This window comes from Physella acuta, unplaced genomic scaffold (assembly GCF_028476545.2).
Source record: "Physella acuta isolate Inbredline_101_S28 unplaced genomic scaffold, ASM2847654v3 ptg002016l, whole genome shotgun sequence".
NCBI lineage: Eukaryota > Metazoa > Mollusca > Gastropoda > Physidae > Physella > Physella acuta.
Genome location: NW_026733521.1, coordinates 1555 through 19212, shown reverse-complemented (window position 1 = coordinate 19212; position 17658 = coordinate 1555). Strand labels below are relative to the sequence as shown.

The 17658-nt window shown below is 40.8% G+C and overlaps 1 protein-coding gene across 4 annotated transcripts in view; it reads right to left on the bottom strand.

The window, feature by feature from the left end:
• LOC131931721 (zinc finger transcription factor lin-29) overlaps window positions 1–10919 on the bottom strand; it is a 64527-nt gene extending 53608 nt beyond the window's left edge. For all 4 annotated transcript variants that reach the window (XM_059288542.1, XM_059288543.1, XM_059288544.1 and 1 more), the window contains exon 1: window positions 10785–10919. In XM_059288542.1, the coding sequence (XP_059144525.1) occupies window positions 10785–10826 (42 nt within the window). In that variant the 5' untranslated portion in view covers window positions 10827–10919. The remainder of the gene's footprint in view (window positions 1–10784) is intronic.
• Window positions 10920–17658: the final 6739 nt, after the last annotated feature.

Sequence of the window (17658 nt, the reverse complement as noted above, 5' to 3'; positions counted from 1 at the left end):
GTATTTAGAAAACTTGTGGTTAAATAGGGCCAGTGTGGCGCCTGTATTTAGAAAACTTGTGGTTAAATAGGGCCAGTGTGGCGCCTGTATTTAGAAAACTTGTGGTTAAATAGGGCCAGTGTGGCGCCTGTATTTAGAAAACTTGTGGTTAAATAGAACCATTTTGGCGCCTGTATTTAGAAAACCTGTGATTACATTAGGCCAGTGTGGCGCCTGTATTTAGAAAACTTGTGGTTAAGTAGAGCCAGTGTGGCGCCTGTATTTAGAAAACTTGTGGTTAAGTAGGGCCAGTGTGGCGCCTGTATTTAGAAAACTTGTGGTTAAGTAGAGCCAGTGTGGCGCCTGTATTTAGAAAACTTGTGGTTAAATAGGGCCAGTGTGGCGCCTGTATTTAGAAAACTTGTGGTTAAATAGGGCCAGTGTGGCGCCTGTATTTAGAAAACTTGTGATAACATTAGGCCAGTGTGGCGCCTGCATTTAGAAAACCTGTACTAAGTTCTAATATGTTGGTTCACACACAATCTAAAAGACCCCATCATCAGTGTTTGGATGGTTGGGGCCCACAGAGTGGTGTGTCCAGGGCTAATTCTCGGCGTCCACCCCTCTCCTTGTCTGACCACAGCCGGAGGCCTCCAACTAAATGGCTCGCATTGGTTACGAACCCTGGCCGGTGACCTTTACTGGAAGGTCATACGTTCAGTCATGGTGTGTTAGCATCAGTTGTTTGATTTTCAAGTTTCCTCTCCTAGATGAGTTGCCGTCTATATATCGAAGTGAAGTTTGGTTTCCTACATTACTCGTGTACCATTGGATTATATGGAGATAGAGAGTTAATGACGCGGGTTGCTATGAGTTAATGATGAGTTATGTATGTGACTTCAGTAGTTCATTGCTATGTTCTGTATGGGGGTTAAATATTATATCAAATAAAAGTACAGGAACTACGCCCCACCCCTCGGCGCCCTCCTTCACACTGCACCCCCCTCTCCCCATGAGAAGAAACTAACACAGAATCAACAAACAACTATGAAATCTATACGCCAAAAACCACTTTAAAAACCATTGTAAAGTAATAATCAGCGGAGAACTGGAGATATTCCACATGTACGAGAAAACCAATTGGCTTTTTAAATGAATAGACGTGCTCACATTGGTTCCATGCGTTTCTATAGTAACGGGAGAACAGCCTGCTCGTTGGCTTATGAAACCCAAGCCGGGCACGTATTATGGCAAATGACATGTTATTTATTCTTGAATGCACAAAGATGAAACGCTTAAACTTGGATAATTAGACGGACAATTAAAGGTTGGAATCCGGTGTGCGCATGCCCGCCCATGACGTAGCGTGGTCCGTGATTAAGACGGAGGTGAGCACTGATTATAAGTAAATGTAAGACTCGGGGGGAGATAATCTCACGGTCCGGGTGTTAAACACAGTCCCAGGGACCCAGTTAACCACAGTCCCAGAGACCCAGTTAACCACAGTCCCGGGGAGCCATGTGATTGGCGAGAATGCCAAGTGGGATGAAGCGACAACGACATTACCATAGGTAGGGCCTAGATGAAACGGATTGCGTTTCCCTCACCTGTAACCTGAGGTTGATTACGTTTCCAGAAACACGAGAAGTGCTCATTTTTTTTTTGGACAAAAAACTCTCTTCATCATCGTAGGCCGCTCACAGATCTTAAGGCAGTGATACTTTTTTTCTTTGAAATTATGCACACAACGAACATTAAAACAGCAATATAGGAGTTTGAGATTTTTATCAGCACAAAAAAGTTTTATAAAAACATTTGCAGTATTGAGTAACAAATTATTTTTGATAATGCATGTTGAAATCCACGGGTACATTCCGTTATTCTTTAAAGCATGGGATCCGGGTTTTGGGGTTCTTTACAGCATGAAATCTGGGGTTTTGGGGTTCTTTACAGCATGAAATCTGGGGTTTTGGGGTTCTTTACAGCATGAAATCTGGGGTTTTGGGGTTCTTTACAGCATGAAATCTGGGGTTTTGGGGTTCTTTACAGCATGAAATCTGGGGTTTTTGGGGTTCTTTACAGCATGGAATCTGGGGTTTTGGGGTTCTTTACAGCATGAAATCTGGGGTTTTGGGGTTCTTTACAGCATGAAATCTGGGGTTTTGGGGTTCTTTACAGCATGAAATCTGGGGTTTTGGGGTTCTTTACAGCATGAAATCTGGGGTTTTGGGGTTCTTTACAGCATGAAATCTGGGGTTTTGGGGTTCTTTACAGCATGGAATCTGGGGTTTTGGGGTTCTTTACAGCATGAAATCTGGGGTTTTGGGGTTCTTTACAGCATGAAATCTGGGGTTTTGGGGTTCTTTACAGCATGGAATCTGGGGTTTTGGGGTTCTTTACAGCATGGGATCTGGGGTTCGGGGTCGGTGAGTAGAGATCACATTTTTCCAACATTAGCCCTGTACCAAAAGGCGGTTCTCTATGAGTTAGTTACACCTGAAGACTTGTATCCCATTATTATCGAACAGTTGTATTTGCTCGTGTCAGTATCGAACAGTTGTATTTGATCGTGTCAGTATCGAACAGTTGTATTTGATCGTGTCAGTATCGAACAGTTGTATTAGATCGTGTCAGTATCGAACTGTTGTATTACGTTTCAGTATCGAACAGTTGTATTTGATCGTGTCAGTATCGAACAGTTGTATTAGATCGTGTCAGTATCGAACTGTTGTATTACGTGTCAGTATCGAACAGTTGTATTTGATCGTGTCAGTTTCGAACAGTTGTATTTGATAGTGTCAGTATCGAACTGTTGTATTTGATCGTGTCAGTATCGAACAGTTGTATTTGATAGTGTCAGTATCGAACTGTTGTATTAGATCGTGTCAGTATCGAACTGTTGTATTTGTGTTAGTATCGAACTGTTGTTTTTGATCCTGTCAGTATCGAACAGTTGTATTTGCTCGTGTTAGTATCGAACTGTTGTATTTGATAGTGTTAGTATCGAACAGTTGTATTTGCTCGTGTTAGTATCGAACAGTTGTATTTGATAGTGTTAGTATCGAACAGTTGTATTTGATAGTGTTAGTATCGAACAGTTGTATTTGATCGTGTCAGTATCGAACTGTTGTATTTGTGTCAGTATCTATACCTGCCACCATAAGAACTACATGACTTGTAAAAACAAATCACATCGCGAACTTGCGACAGCGACGTTGATGTCAAGATGACCTGGATCTTACTTGCGAAAAAATAATCTCCCTGAGATTTGTTAAAAAATGTATCTCATCGTTTTTTATGTGCAAAAACAAAAAGATGTAAATCAATAAAGAGTGTTGTATGTGCTAAAAGTGGATGTAAATCAATACATTAGTATCGTTTTGTTTGTGCTAAAAGTGGATGTAGATCAGGGGTCTCCAAACATTTCAGCCCGAGGGCCGCATTGACTATCAAATATCATTTCGGGGGCCAGAGTTTCTTCCAGGCATCTCTTAGGGGTGGTAGAGCACCCCCTCCCCGAAGAACGTCTATAGCCCCCCCCCCCAATGAAATATAATTGATATATAAAAATATATGTATATAAGTGCCTCGCTTCCCCCCCCCCCCCGAGTAGAAAGTCTGAAAGAAACACTGTCGGGGGCCGACAACATACTCAAGGTACACGTTTGTACTCAAATTGTTCCTCACGTATTTCATTCCAGTAAATGTTTGTTTACACAGGTATGTTGTTTCAAAATTTGAATATTACTTTGATGCAATTTTTTTTAATATTAGAAAAGTCTTCCTTGCGCAAATACTTATAAAAAACCCACCCGACCTTCTTTGAACTTGTCTCATTTGCTTGCAATTCAATGACCTCCAGCTGCAGTTCATATGGGCTATTGGCCACATTTGCTTCACATAGGTTTTGAGTCTCACTTCTTCTGCCTTTGATTCTAAATCAGAAAACCTTAACTGCAACTGCAGCTGGAGGTATATGATGAAATCGCATGCTAATGACGTTGGGAACTCAGCTGTTGTTTCAGCCATGAAGACCTTGAAATTGAAAAATGGCGAAACTTGCTTGCATTGTTCGCTATTTGAGTCACACAGTTTTCACCAATATCTGCAACACGGCGGGCACCCAAAGCTAGATCTACATTTTCAAATTGTTTTGAGTTTTCTGGGCAAAGTTCCTCAGCCACCTTCAACAAACATTTTTATCCTTGTACAAAAAGACCTTCGCGGGCCGGATGAGAGGACCTCGCGGGCCGTAATTTGGAGACCCCTGATGTAGATCAATACTTTAGTATCGTTTTGTTTGTGCAAAAAGTGGATGTAGATCAATACTTTAGTATCGATGCTTGTGTTAGCTAGGATATGACAACACACTGTGCCATAAAAAAAACTTGGTTTGTGTTCGGCTTTTTATACAATTTAAAAATACCACCAATACTTGTGTGTAGTGAATTTGTTAATTGTCACCCAACATCACCATACGGGTACTACACACTACAGCAACAGGATGCTAAACATCCACTTTTTAAAATCAATGTAACACGGATGTTAGCTGTCAGTGATTATCTTGTCAGATGACAGCTGTTATGTTGGATGATGGATCTTTCATGTGGGATGACGGCTGTAAAATACAGGCTGATAAATATGGTATCAGATAATAGTCGCGTAATGTAGGCAGCTGATGTGTAATGTAGACAGCTGATGTGTAATGTAGACAGCTGATGTGTAATGTAGACTTGCTGATGTGTATTGTAATGTAGACTTGCTGATGTGTAATGTAGACTTGCTGATGTGTAATGTAGACAGCTGGTGTGTAATGTAGACAGCTGATGTGTAATGTAGACAGCTGATGTGTAATGTAGACAGCTGATGTGTAATGTAGGCAGCTGATGTGTAATGTAATGTAGACAGCTGATGTGTAATGTAATGTAGACAGCTGATGTGTAATGTAATGTAGACAGCTGATATGTAATGTAATGTAGACAGCTGATGTGTAATATAGACAGCTGATGTGTAATGTAATATAGACAGCTGATGTGTAATGTAATGTAGACAGCTGATGTGTAATGTAGACTTGCTGATGTGTAATGTAGACAGCTGATGTGTAATGTAGACAGCTGATGTGTAATGTAGACAGCTGATGTGTAATGTAGACAGCTGATGTGTAATGTAATGTAGACAGCTGATGTGTAATGTAGACAGCTGATGTGTAATGTAGACAGCTGATGTGTAATGTAGACTTGCTGATGTGTAATGTAGACAGCTGATGTCTAATGTAGACAGCTGATGTGTAATGTAGACAGCTGATGTGTAATGTAGACTTGCTGATGTGTAATGTAGACAGCTGATGTGTAATGTAGACTTGCTGATGTGTAATGTAGACAGCTGATGTGTAATGTAGACAGCTGATGTGTAATGTAGACAGCTGATGTGTAATGTAGGCAGCTGATGTGTAATGTAATGTAGACAGCTGATGTGTAATGTAATGTAGACAGCTGATGTGTAATGTAATGTAGACAGCTGATATGTAATGTAATGTAGACAGCTGATATGTAATGTAATGTAGACAGCTGATGTGTAATATAGACAGCTGATGTGTAATGTAATGTAGACAGCTGATGTGTAATGTAGACTTGCTGATGTGTAATGTAGACAGCTGATGTGTAATGTAGACAGCTGATGTGTAATGTAGACAGCTGATGTGTAATGTAGACAGCTGATGTGTAATGTAATGTAGACAGCTGATGTGTAATGTAGACAGCTGATGTGTAATGTAGACAGCTGATGTGTAATGTAGACTTGCTGATGTGTAATGTAGACAGCTGATGTCTAATGTAGACAGCTGATGTGTAATGTAGACTTGCTGATGTGTAATGTAGACAGCTGATGTGTAATGTAGATAGCTGATGTGTAATGTAAACTGGCTGATGTGTAATGTAGACGGCTGATGTGTAATGTAGACAGCTGATGTGTAATGTAGACTTGCTAATGTGTAATGTAGACAGCTGATGTGTAATGTAGACAGCTGATGTGTAATGTAGACAGCTGATGTGTAATGTAGACTTGCTGATGTGTAATGTAGACTTGCTGATGTGTAATGTAGACTTGCTGATGTGTAATGTAGGCTTGCTGATGTGTAATGTAGGCTTGCTGATGTGTAATGTAGACAGCTGATGTGTAATGTAGACTTGCTGATGTGTAATGTAGACTTGCTGATGTGTAATGTAGACTTGCTGATGTGTAATGTAGACTTGCTGATGTGTAATGTAGACTTGCTGATGTGTAATGTAATGTAGACAGCTGATGTGTAATGTAATGTAGACAGCTGATGTGTAATGTAGACAGCTAATGTGCAATGTAGACTTGCTGATGTGTAATGTAGGCTGCTAATGTGTAATGTAATGTTGTGTAACGCGGGTAAATTCAGCTGAGTGATGTATAAGGTGCTACGATGGAGGTATAACGCAGAATGTTATGTCGGACAACAGACACGTAATGTCAGATGACAGACACGTGATGTCAGATGACAGACGAGTGATGTCATATGACAGACGGTAGAGTACAGTTGTAAGACCTGATCAAATTTGGCGCGTCTTGAGTAGACCAAGGCTGCAAACACACCACGATTACGTCACGTGTCACGTGTCAACCATCTGCTCACTCAAGTAAATCGTCGTTACGTCATAGTGCACTCAAAGGGTGGAGGGGGGAGGAGCCAAACTAGGTTATCGGATAATACTGTGTCGGGTTAAATTCTCCTGACATAGCAGGCTCAAACTCATAAAACGGTCTTTTTGTTCTCTTTGCGTCTGACAAAAACTAGATGGCTTAGTTTAATATTTGAAATAACAAATGTCTACTCTTTGAAATAACAAATGTCTACTCTTTGAAATAACAAATGTCTACTATTTGAAATAACAAATGTCTACTATTTGAAATGACAAATGTCTACTATTTGAAATGACAAATGTCTACTATTTGAAATGACAAATGTCTACTATTTGAAATGACAAATGTCTACTATTTGAAATAACAAATGTCTACTATTTGAAATGACAAATGTCTACTATTTGAAATGACAAATGTCTCCTATTTGAAATGACAAATGTCTACTATTTGAAATGACAAATGTCTACTATTTGAAATGACAAATGTCTACTATTTGAAATGACAAATGTCTACTCTTTGAAATGACAAATGTTTACTCTTTGAAATAACAAATGTCTACTATTTGAAATAACAAATGTCTACTCTTTAAAATAACAAATGTCTACTCTTTGAAATAGCAAATGTCTACTATTTGAAATAACAAATGTCTACTATTTGAAATAATAAATGTTTACTCTTTGAAATAACAAATGTCTACTATTTGAAATAACAAATGTCTACTCTTTGAAATAACAAATGTCTACTATTTGAAATGACAAATGTCTACTATTTGAAATAACAAATGTCTACTATTTGAAATAACAAATGTCTACTATTTGAAATAACAAATGTCTACTATTTGAAATAACAAATGTCTGCTATTTGAAATAACAAATGTCTACTATTGCGTTGTGAGCTATTGCCTGTGTTTATAAAAAAAATGGCAACCATTTTTTATCCCCCAAACAGAAAAAGGGGGGGGGGGGAATTCATTTTTATCTTCCATAATTTGCTTCTTTTATATGTTTGGTAAACTTGAGTTTTTGGGTAAGAATTTAAAATATGATATTCAAGTAAAGTTCAAAGCAACCGTCGTCTAGGTATCAATATCAGTTATCGTGTTCTGTGTTATCATTAGAGTTATCTTCTTACGATAAAATTAGATCATCTTGAGAACGATGCCCATTTCGACTTATTAAAATTTAATTTTTTAAACTGGCCATATATCCCGTTCCACATAAGGTCTGTGTTTACTAGCAAACTCATTAATCCAACTCATTAATCCAACTCATTAATCCAACTCATTAATCCAACTCATTAATCCAACTCATTAATCCAACTCATTAATCCAACTCATTAATCCAGCACCCGTCGACTTAAAACAATCCCATCATTAACAAAGACATTTTTTTGTCCTACATCCATGTCCTACCTAACATGTGTTTGTCCAAGATCTGTGTCCGAATATTGTCTTGGTCACCACTACTGGTTACATCATACGCCGGCCGCCATGGCCCCTCCCATTTCAGCCCCTCCCGCTAATTAAAATAATTTTCCAATGGCCTTGAATTTAATTTTATGCCAATATCCGCCATGTACCCCCCCCCAGCCGTTGCAATATTTGAAAATATCACACGTTCCCCTAACACCAGAGCTCCGCGTTCACCCCCCTCCCCCCTCTTCTGGCAATCTCACTCACGCCCCTTGACCACACCCCCATCCCATCACCCCCCCCCCTTATTACACGCCTGACAATTTACGGGGTGCAGATGTGAAGGACACCAAGCCCTCCACGATCTATCTTTTAACGCACTCGCCGCCGCCTCAAGCAACGTACTTCTCTTCCATACCACACCCATCTCAACCACATCTTTTTCGTCTACCCCTGTTAGCTTTACCTACAGACCATCGGATGGTCAAACCATTGTTACAGCCGGACTAGAGTTCCTATACCCACATGATTGTGCCCTGTAGGACTGGACGGATGGTGCCGGCAGTTGGGTGTAGCCTCCCGTCTAAACTTTATATCTCAACATTTGTAGTATATGTGAGCTTAGGTCTTGTGTATAACGTGAGCTTAAAACTTGAGTTTAAGCTTTGATACATTTAATGTCGTGAAACATTTGAACCAATGAAAAGCTTGGCACGACCTTCCATATTTGAACGACCGGTCAATTTTTCGCCCACTACGTCAGCTGGTGAAAGCCTGCGGTCCCTAATAGCCTAGGTAAAACGGTCGACACGTGACCATCGTGAGCCAACGGACAGAATGGAAATAACATGCTGAGCTAAATGTGAAAAGTAAAAAAAAAATTAAAAACAAAATTGATCAGTTTTAAAATAAATGAAGATAAGGCGCTAAAAGGAAGAAAAAAAATCAATTTTCTTTTTCTCCCCCCCCCTCCCTCCCCTCCTCCCTCCCCACCTTCGACATGCAGCTTAAGAGAGAAAAAACTGAAAGAAAATTAATTCTTAACGAGGGAACGCGCCGATATGCTCTCTCTACATGCCTTCAAGGGGGTGGGGGTGGGAGGGGGACAAAATAAAGGCAGAGGAGAAAATATCTGTCTTAAGGGGGGTGGGGAGGGGGTGGGCGGGGGCATGGAGTGACAGATTTCTATTAAACTGTGGCCGTGGGCAAAGGAACAACCAGATATGAGGTCACATGGCGTTGGGTGTATGTGGGGGGGGGGGGGGGGGTGGGTGGGGGGGGGGGTGGGGGTGTATGTAGGTGATGGCGTGCTGACCACCACACCGTGGTAACGATACACAAAAAAGCCGTGTTACAGACATGTTCTGGTCAGCTAGAAGTCCATTGGGCGGACTTTTTTTTTTGACCACGTAGTGTAAAGCCGGTCATCGCTGAACTGTGTACCCATTAGAGCTGATGAAACCCTGGGACCAGGCACTGATTAAAGGGTTCAAACACTCTCCTTTAAATTGGTGGCTGCGCGCCCTATCCCCCAACCACACAAACACTGAATATGATTGGTCATTGGCTCCAGGTTAACAATCTAACTATATGCTGCACATCACTACAACATATGCAACAGCATGCTTATATGTATATATATATATATATATATATATATATATATATATATATATATACATGGTCGAGATACTGGTAGGGTAAGGGTTGGGCAAGCAAACCTGTGAGCAGGTAACCTAACTGCTGCTGTGTTCACGTGCACATGTAAGGCCGTTAACGCGGAAACATGTCACCATATTTTCTAAACAACAAGCAGGTACACACAGGTCAACACGGCAGGTATACACAGGTCAACACGGCAGGTACACACAGGTCAACACGGCGGGTAGTAAATACACGAAAGTCGAGGGGGCTCAAAATGTCCTAACTACAGACTAGTCTAATACCCCATCAACCTAATTAACTAATAACAACACAGGGAATAATATAGGTCACCAAAAACCTATTCTTAGCTCACTCTAATAACAGTAAACATTGACAAATGTGATGACATAATCGCTAACCGACACCCCTACCCTAACAGATGTAGCTAGCTCAACCTGTGTACACCGCTGTGTTAGTGTACGCTTCGTGTAACACGCCAACTGTACGTCATGCGCAGACCTACACACGTCTACAGCATTACAGCCGCTATCGGGCGGGTAAGGACAATACATGACACGATAGTAGCGGCTTAGCGAGGCAACAATAGAACAAACACAGGCTATCTCAAGACAACTTTTTCAAATATCTATAGGATAAGACGACTTTTTTTCAAATATCTATAGGATAAGACGACTTTTTTCAAATATCCTTTGGATAAGACAACTTTTTATTTCAAATATCCTTAGGATAAACGTTTAAATAGTTAACTGAGAATAAAGTAAGTCAAATGTAGGTTAGACTGTGGGTCAGACTTGGTGCATTACGCCGCGGTTTAAAAAATTGACGTCTAACACACTGAGCATTGTGTGTACACACACTCGCTTTTCAAAATAAACACTCACACACACTCACACACTCAAATGACTATCTCACACAATCACACAATCACACATACACATACTACCTCTATCAATGACTATAGTTACGTGGTCAAATGATATAAAAAAAACTTATCCCACATCCGAGTAAAAAAATGTCAACACAAAAAACGTTGGCCTCAAAAAGTAAGAAAAAGTATATTTACACTAAATCCACCAACGAAAGGGTTGGTTAAAAATATCGGCATCCTATAGAAGGCTGGTACTCCTGCATCACACGGGCAAGATTTTTTTTAACTCGACCAAATAAAAAAACTGAATCGTTTTAAAGCGCTCCACAAAAAGAGGAAGCCCGAGCGACGAACGAGCCTCGAGTGCGGGGAGGGGATTTCTCTAGGCAGGTTGAAAAAAAAATCCCACATTCGCATGCAGCCCCCCCCCCCCCCCCCACATACAACGCAAATAGATTCACCTAGCCCTCTTTTTTTCAACCCCTCCTCTCCTGCAGTTGGCAGAGATCATAAAAAAGCAGAATAAAAAAAAATGCGTGCAATGTCGCGGCGACCCAGACCTAAAAAATATTTCTTCTAACTGCGCGCGCCTCTCGCCGCCTCTCGCCGCCTCTCACCCGGCCTGCATCATGAGCCCTCGCTCGTTGGCTCGTTTGTCTACGGCGCTGTACCGCACGAGGTTATTCACTTCTCTTCCTCGTCTACCAGGGCGAACAACTCACACCACATACCTAAATGGGCCAGCGACAACAACTCACAACTCTCAATGACGCAACACTTCAGTCGAACCGTGACTTCTTCATTAAAAAAAAACCGCAAGACAAAAAATTGGTCATATTTTTTACCCTCAACCTTTTAAAAAAGGTTTCACGACCGTAGAAAAAAACTGAGAGTTGTAACTGTCAGTGTTAATGCCCTTGTTTCTCTGATTTTCTCCCCTTGTTGTTGACGGTAAACTACGACCGATGGCTAAAGTATCTCAGTGTTAGGCCCAGTGTAGATTGTCTGATAAGCTGTAATCGTGTGTGCGAGAAGGGTGAGAAGGGGGCGGGGACACGAGAGATGAATAAAATTAAGTCATGTAAGTAGTTGGCCATTGTTGTTGTGTAAGGGAGTAATGGAATCACGTGATTTCACACTCAACAAGGGTCACCTAGCCAACCTACCCGTCACTTAGCCCAAGATAAAGTGAAACGAAACAGCAGGCCATTAAAACTGACCAACACGCTCATGTGACGTGAAAGGTCCGATTCCCACTGACCAGTGGTCCAGCAATCTAAGGTCATAGTTCAGAGGTCGCGACGACCGTCACCGCTCAGTACCGCTCGAGTCAGTGGGCGGACCGGTCAGCTGGCCGAAGACTGGTTGACCGCGAGGTCACTGCGACCTGTGCCTGTCCTCGGATAACCCAAAAATGGACGGCACCTCACACGTCACACGGACGTGAAAAACGCAGCGTTTAAAAATTAATTACAGGCAAATCTCGCGCCCGATCCTCTTCAATACAATAAAACATGGTCTAAACACGGCTAAAACATGGGCTAAAACATGGTCTAAAACATGGGCTAAAGCATGGGCTAAAGCATGGGCTAAAACATGGGCTAAAGCATGGGCTAAAGCATGGGCTAAAACATGAGCTAAAGCATGGGCTAAAACATAGGCTAAAGCATGGGCTAAAACGTGGGCTAAACATGGGCTAAAACATGGGCTAAAACATGGGCTAAAACATGGGCTAAAACATGGGCTAAAACATGGGCTAAAGCATGGGCTAAAGCATGGGCTATAACATGGGCTATAACATGGGACCTCACTGTCACTAAGTAGGTTCCAAGTTCACCAAACTCAGTGGGGTGGGGGATCTTTGTTGTAATGGTGCTGAAAGGACATTATCCAAGTGAGTGGTTAGCATGTGTATGTTTTACAGCTTATAAGACACGAGAATATTCTCGCTAAACTGGAAACTTATTGAAACTTATTGAAACTTATTGACTAGTGTATTCTGTCGGTGGGGTCTTGTCGCAATAGTGGGTTCAGTGGTAGAGCGGTACACGGCATCCGTCAGTGGTAGAGCGGTACACGGCATCCGTCAGTGGTAGAACGTACGCCACCCATCAGTGGTAGACACGGCACCCCTCAACAGTCAACACCCCGACCCTCAACACCCCGGCCATACCCACCGCCATATGAAGCATGACATCTGTTGCTGGAGTGACGTAAGAATGTCAGGTCATGTCAGACTATGACACGTGACACTGACACCACAAACTTGCGGATGGTCAAATGTCATTCGACTGATAAACCAGAGGTAACCCTCTCGCCTGAAACCTGTCAATGAATGAATGCCGCATTAAAGCGCACATAACATTTGGACGAGTTCAGAACTAACCTCAGCTTCGTGTGGGGGTCGAGATTTGTTTTTATACTCGGGCAGTGAGGGGAATCTTGAGAAGTTTTGGGTTACCAACACAGGATGGGCACAGCGACAACAACAGCAACAACAACAGCAACAACAACAATAGCAACAGCAATAATAACAACAGCACTAAACAACAGCGTTAAACAACAACAATAATAATAGCAACAACAGCAGCAGCACCAACAATCGCAAGGTAAATCAGTTGAATGCCCTATGTGTAAACACTTCACCCCCCGGAACTATTTTTTCTACCCCCCCCCCCCCCCCCACAGTCGCACACTTTCTGTTGACACGTTTTTTTCCTGCTTTATCTCTGAGTACCTGGAGACTTTATGGCTAAACAAACATGGCACACATTTTTTGTGTCATTTAGTTCTGTTGTGGCGGGTGTCTTTGTGTGGGGGATGTGGGGTGGTGTAATTTAGTGTTTGATTTTAGTGTGGGGGCGTAGTTTAGTGTTTGATTTTAGTGTGGGGGTGTAATGTAGTGTTTGATTTTAGTGTGGGGGATGTGTGGTGGTGTAATTTAGTGTTTGATTTTAGTGTGGGGGATGTGTGTGTGTAATTTAGTGTTTTATTTTAGTGTGGGGTGTAATTTAGTGTTTGATACTTAGTGTGGGGGCGTAGTTTAGTGTTTGATTTTAGTGTGTGTGTGGGGGTGGTGTGGGGGGTGTGGGGGGGGGTGTAATAAATTCTGGTTATGCGGAAGACTTTATATGGGGGGGGGGGTGTAATTTCGTGTTTGATTTTAGTGTGTGATGTGGGTGGGGGTGTAATTTTATGTTTGATTTTAGTGTGTGTGTGTGTGATTGGGGGGGGGGGGGGGGTTGTGGTGTAATTTAGTTCTTATGTGGCGTTAGTCAAGACTTGTGTGGGGCGGGGGGGGGGGGGGGGTCTATGGCGCCACATACTTTATCAAAGTTTTATTTTCTGACATTAATGTGATGCTTTTGTGTTTGTGGATTTAGACAATACAAATGACACCAATCTAACAGTGTAGTGTGTCAGTGTGTATCGATGTAGCAGTTTCACACCTGTCGTGTATCACCAGTATTCTGGCAGTAAGGGTCACACGGCAGGTATTCACGCCCTCGCCGCTGATCGGATCTAACTAGGTACAGGGGCGGAGGAAGGTCACGAGTCTACACATCGCGACTAAATTACACATCGTGACTAAGTTATACATCGTGACTAAATTACGCATCGTCTAGTCATGTAATATAACAATATCAGTTGATAAATTAGGCCATATGTACCAACGGTGTGACATACATTTATCTGGACATCCGCATCATTATGTTAATGTATGTGCATGTATCAGTGGAGGATTACGTTGTAGCTTTAGGAATTGTTTTAATGGGGGGGGGGGGGATAACGCAGCGACCAAATGGTCCACTGGATAATCCATGTCCCGGACGTCTAGAGTAGGTCGAACCTCCCAGGATGGAACATCAAGACAACATTCGCCTCGTCTTTCTGTTGTTGGTCAACATCAAGACAACATTCGTCTCGTCTTTCTGTTGTTGGTCAACATCAAGACAACATTCGCCTCGTCTTTTCTGTTGTCGGTCAACATCAAGACAACATTCGCCTCGTCTTTCTGTTGTTGGTCAACATCAAGACAACATTCGCCTCGTCTTTCTGTTGTTGGTCAACATCAAGGACAACATTCGTCTCGTCTTTCTGTTGTTGGTCAACATCAAGACAACATTCGCCTCGTCTTTCTGTTGTTGGTCAACATCAAGACAACATTCGCCTCGTCTTTCTGTTGTTGGTCAACATCAAGACAACATTCGCCTCGTCTTTCTGTTGTTGGTCAACATCAAGACATTCGCCTCGGTCTTTCTGTTGTTGGTCAACATCAAGACAACATTCGCCTCGTCTTTCTGTTGTTGGTCAACATCAAGACATTCGCCTCGTCTTTCTGTTGTTGGTCAACATCAAGACAACATTCGCCTCGTCTTTCTGTTGTTGGTCAACATCAAGACAACATTCGCCTCGTCTTTCTGTTGTTGGTCAACATCAAGACAACATTCGCCTCGTCTTTCTTTTGTTGGTCAACATCAAGACAACATTCGCCTCGTCTTTCTGTTGTTGGTCAACATCAAGACAACATTCGCCTCGTCTTTCTGTTGTTGGTCAACATCAAGACATTCGCCTCGTCTTTCTGTTGTTGGTCAACATCAAGACAACATTCGCCTCGTCTTTCTGTTGTTGGTCAACATCAAGACATTCGCCTCGTCTTTCTGTTGTTGGTCAACATCAAGACAACATTCGCCTCGTCTTTCTGTTGTTGGTCAACATCAAGACAACATTCGCCTCGTCTTTCTGTTGTTGGTCAACATCAAGACAACATTCGCCTCGTCTTTCTGTTGTTGGTCAACATCAAGACAACATTCGCCTCGTCTTTCTGTTGTTGGTCAACATCAAGACAACATTCGCCTCGTCTTTCTGTTGTTGGTCAACATCAAGACAACATTCGCCTCGTCTTTCTGTTGTTGGTCAACATCAAGACAACATTCGCCTCGTCTTTCTGTTGTTGGTCAACATCAAGACAACATTCGCCTCGTCTTTCTGTTGTTGGTCAACATCAAGACATTCGCCTCGTCTTTCTGTTGTTGGTCAACATCAAGACAACATTCGCCTCGTCTTTCTGTTGTTGGTCAACATCAAGACATTCGCCTCGTCTTTCTGTTGTTGGTCAACATCAAGACAACATTCGCCTCGTCTTTCTGTTGTTGGTCAACATCAAGACAACATTCGCCTCGTCTTTCTGTTGTTGGTCAACATCAAGACAACATTCGCCTCGTCTTTCTGTTGTTGGTCAACATCAAGACAACATTCGCCTCGTCTTTCTGTTGTTGGTCAACATCAAGACAACATTCGCCTCGTCTTTCTGTTGTCGATCAAGACCTAGCGTCAGGCAGTCTTCAGTGATACTAAAACTAATTAATCAACCTACGTGAAGCTCTGGGAGAGTAATTAGTAGAAAAACTGTTCACATTAAAAGCTTTCAAACGCACTAAATGTAAGAAAATCAATATATAAAATGTCAGCTTAAGTATTAAAACATAAATCTGTTCTATGTTGCTCCCTACACTTATATACTTACAAAATAAAATAGATAAGAAAAATTAAAAGCTTGATATTATTAATGCTTTTATAGTTGTAGTTTTTAACTTAAAATTTTAGCGTTAAGATGCAATTTAATTTCTACTCTAGTGTTTAGGTTTAACCAGTTATTTAATTTCTACGCTTAGTATTTAGATATTGTCTAGTTATTTAATTTCTACATTTTATTATTTAGCTATTGTCTAGTTATTTAATTTCTACTCTAGTATTTAGATTTCAGTTAGCTATTTAATTTCTACACTTTAGTATTTAGATATTGCCTAGTTATTTAATTTCTACTCTAGTATTTAGATATTGCCTAGTTATTTAATTTCTACTCTAGTATTTAGGTTTTAGCTAGTTATTTAATTTTCTACGCTTAGTATTTAGATATTGTCTAGTTATTTAATTTCTACACTTTAGTATTTCGATTTTAGCTAGTTATTTAATTTCTACTCTAGTATTTAGATATTGTCTAGTTATTTAATTTCTACACTTTAGTATTTCGATTTTAGCTAGTTATTTAATTTCTACTCTAGTATTTAGGCTTTAGCTAGTTATTTAATCTCTACGCTTAGTATTTAGATATTGCGTAGTTATTTAATTTCTACACTTTAATCTTTAGATATCGCCTAGTTATTTAATTTCTTCACTTTATGTGTTAGATGTAGTAATTAAATTTCTACTGTTTAGTATTAATATGCAATTTATAAACAGACTGATCGACTTGTACTTATCTGACTTTGACAATGTCATACTCATCAGACGTTATTTGATCTGGGGAGTTTCAACAAAGTCTATAGACTAGAAAACTTGTCAAAATTGACTTACAAATTTGGCCATAAAGCCACAGACAGATATTGGGACTTTTATTGGAGAGAAGAGAATATTTCTGGAGATTCTAAAAAACATATACCTTAATGTAAGAGTCTAGACAATATATACCTTTATGGGAGAGCAAAACAAAACATCGGGTTGCAAGAATGGAAAAACGAAACGTCATTTTTATTGTAAGCGTTATGAGTGAGTCAAGTCATTTTATTGTAAGCGTTATGACTGAGTCATTTTATTGTAAGCGTTATGAGTGAGTCAAGTCATTTTATTGTAAGCGTTATGACTGAGTCATTTTATTGTAAGCGTTATGACTGAGTCAAGTCATTTTATTGTAAGCGTTATGACTGAGTCATTTTATTGTAAGCGTTATGACTGAGTCAAGTCATTTTATTGTAAGCGTTATGACTATGTCAGGATCTTCCCTAAAGACAGGAATCAGTTTGACTAACTGACATCGGACATAATCTAATGCTACACCAAGAGACAACGACATAATCTAATGCTACACCAAGAGACAACGACATAATCTAATGCTACACCAAGAGGCTACGACATAATCTAATGCTACAAAAGCCAACATGCGCAGTGTGTGTAGTTAACCGAGGTGTGCACATACACACGTGAGTAATTTTTCTAGTCACGTGTGATGGAAGCTAACACCTACATAAAACAAATCAGAGATGACAGAAGTCAATCTAATATTAAACGG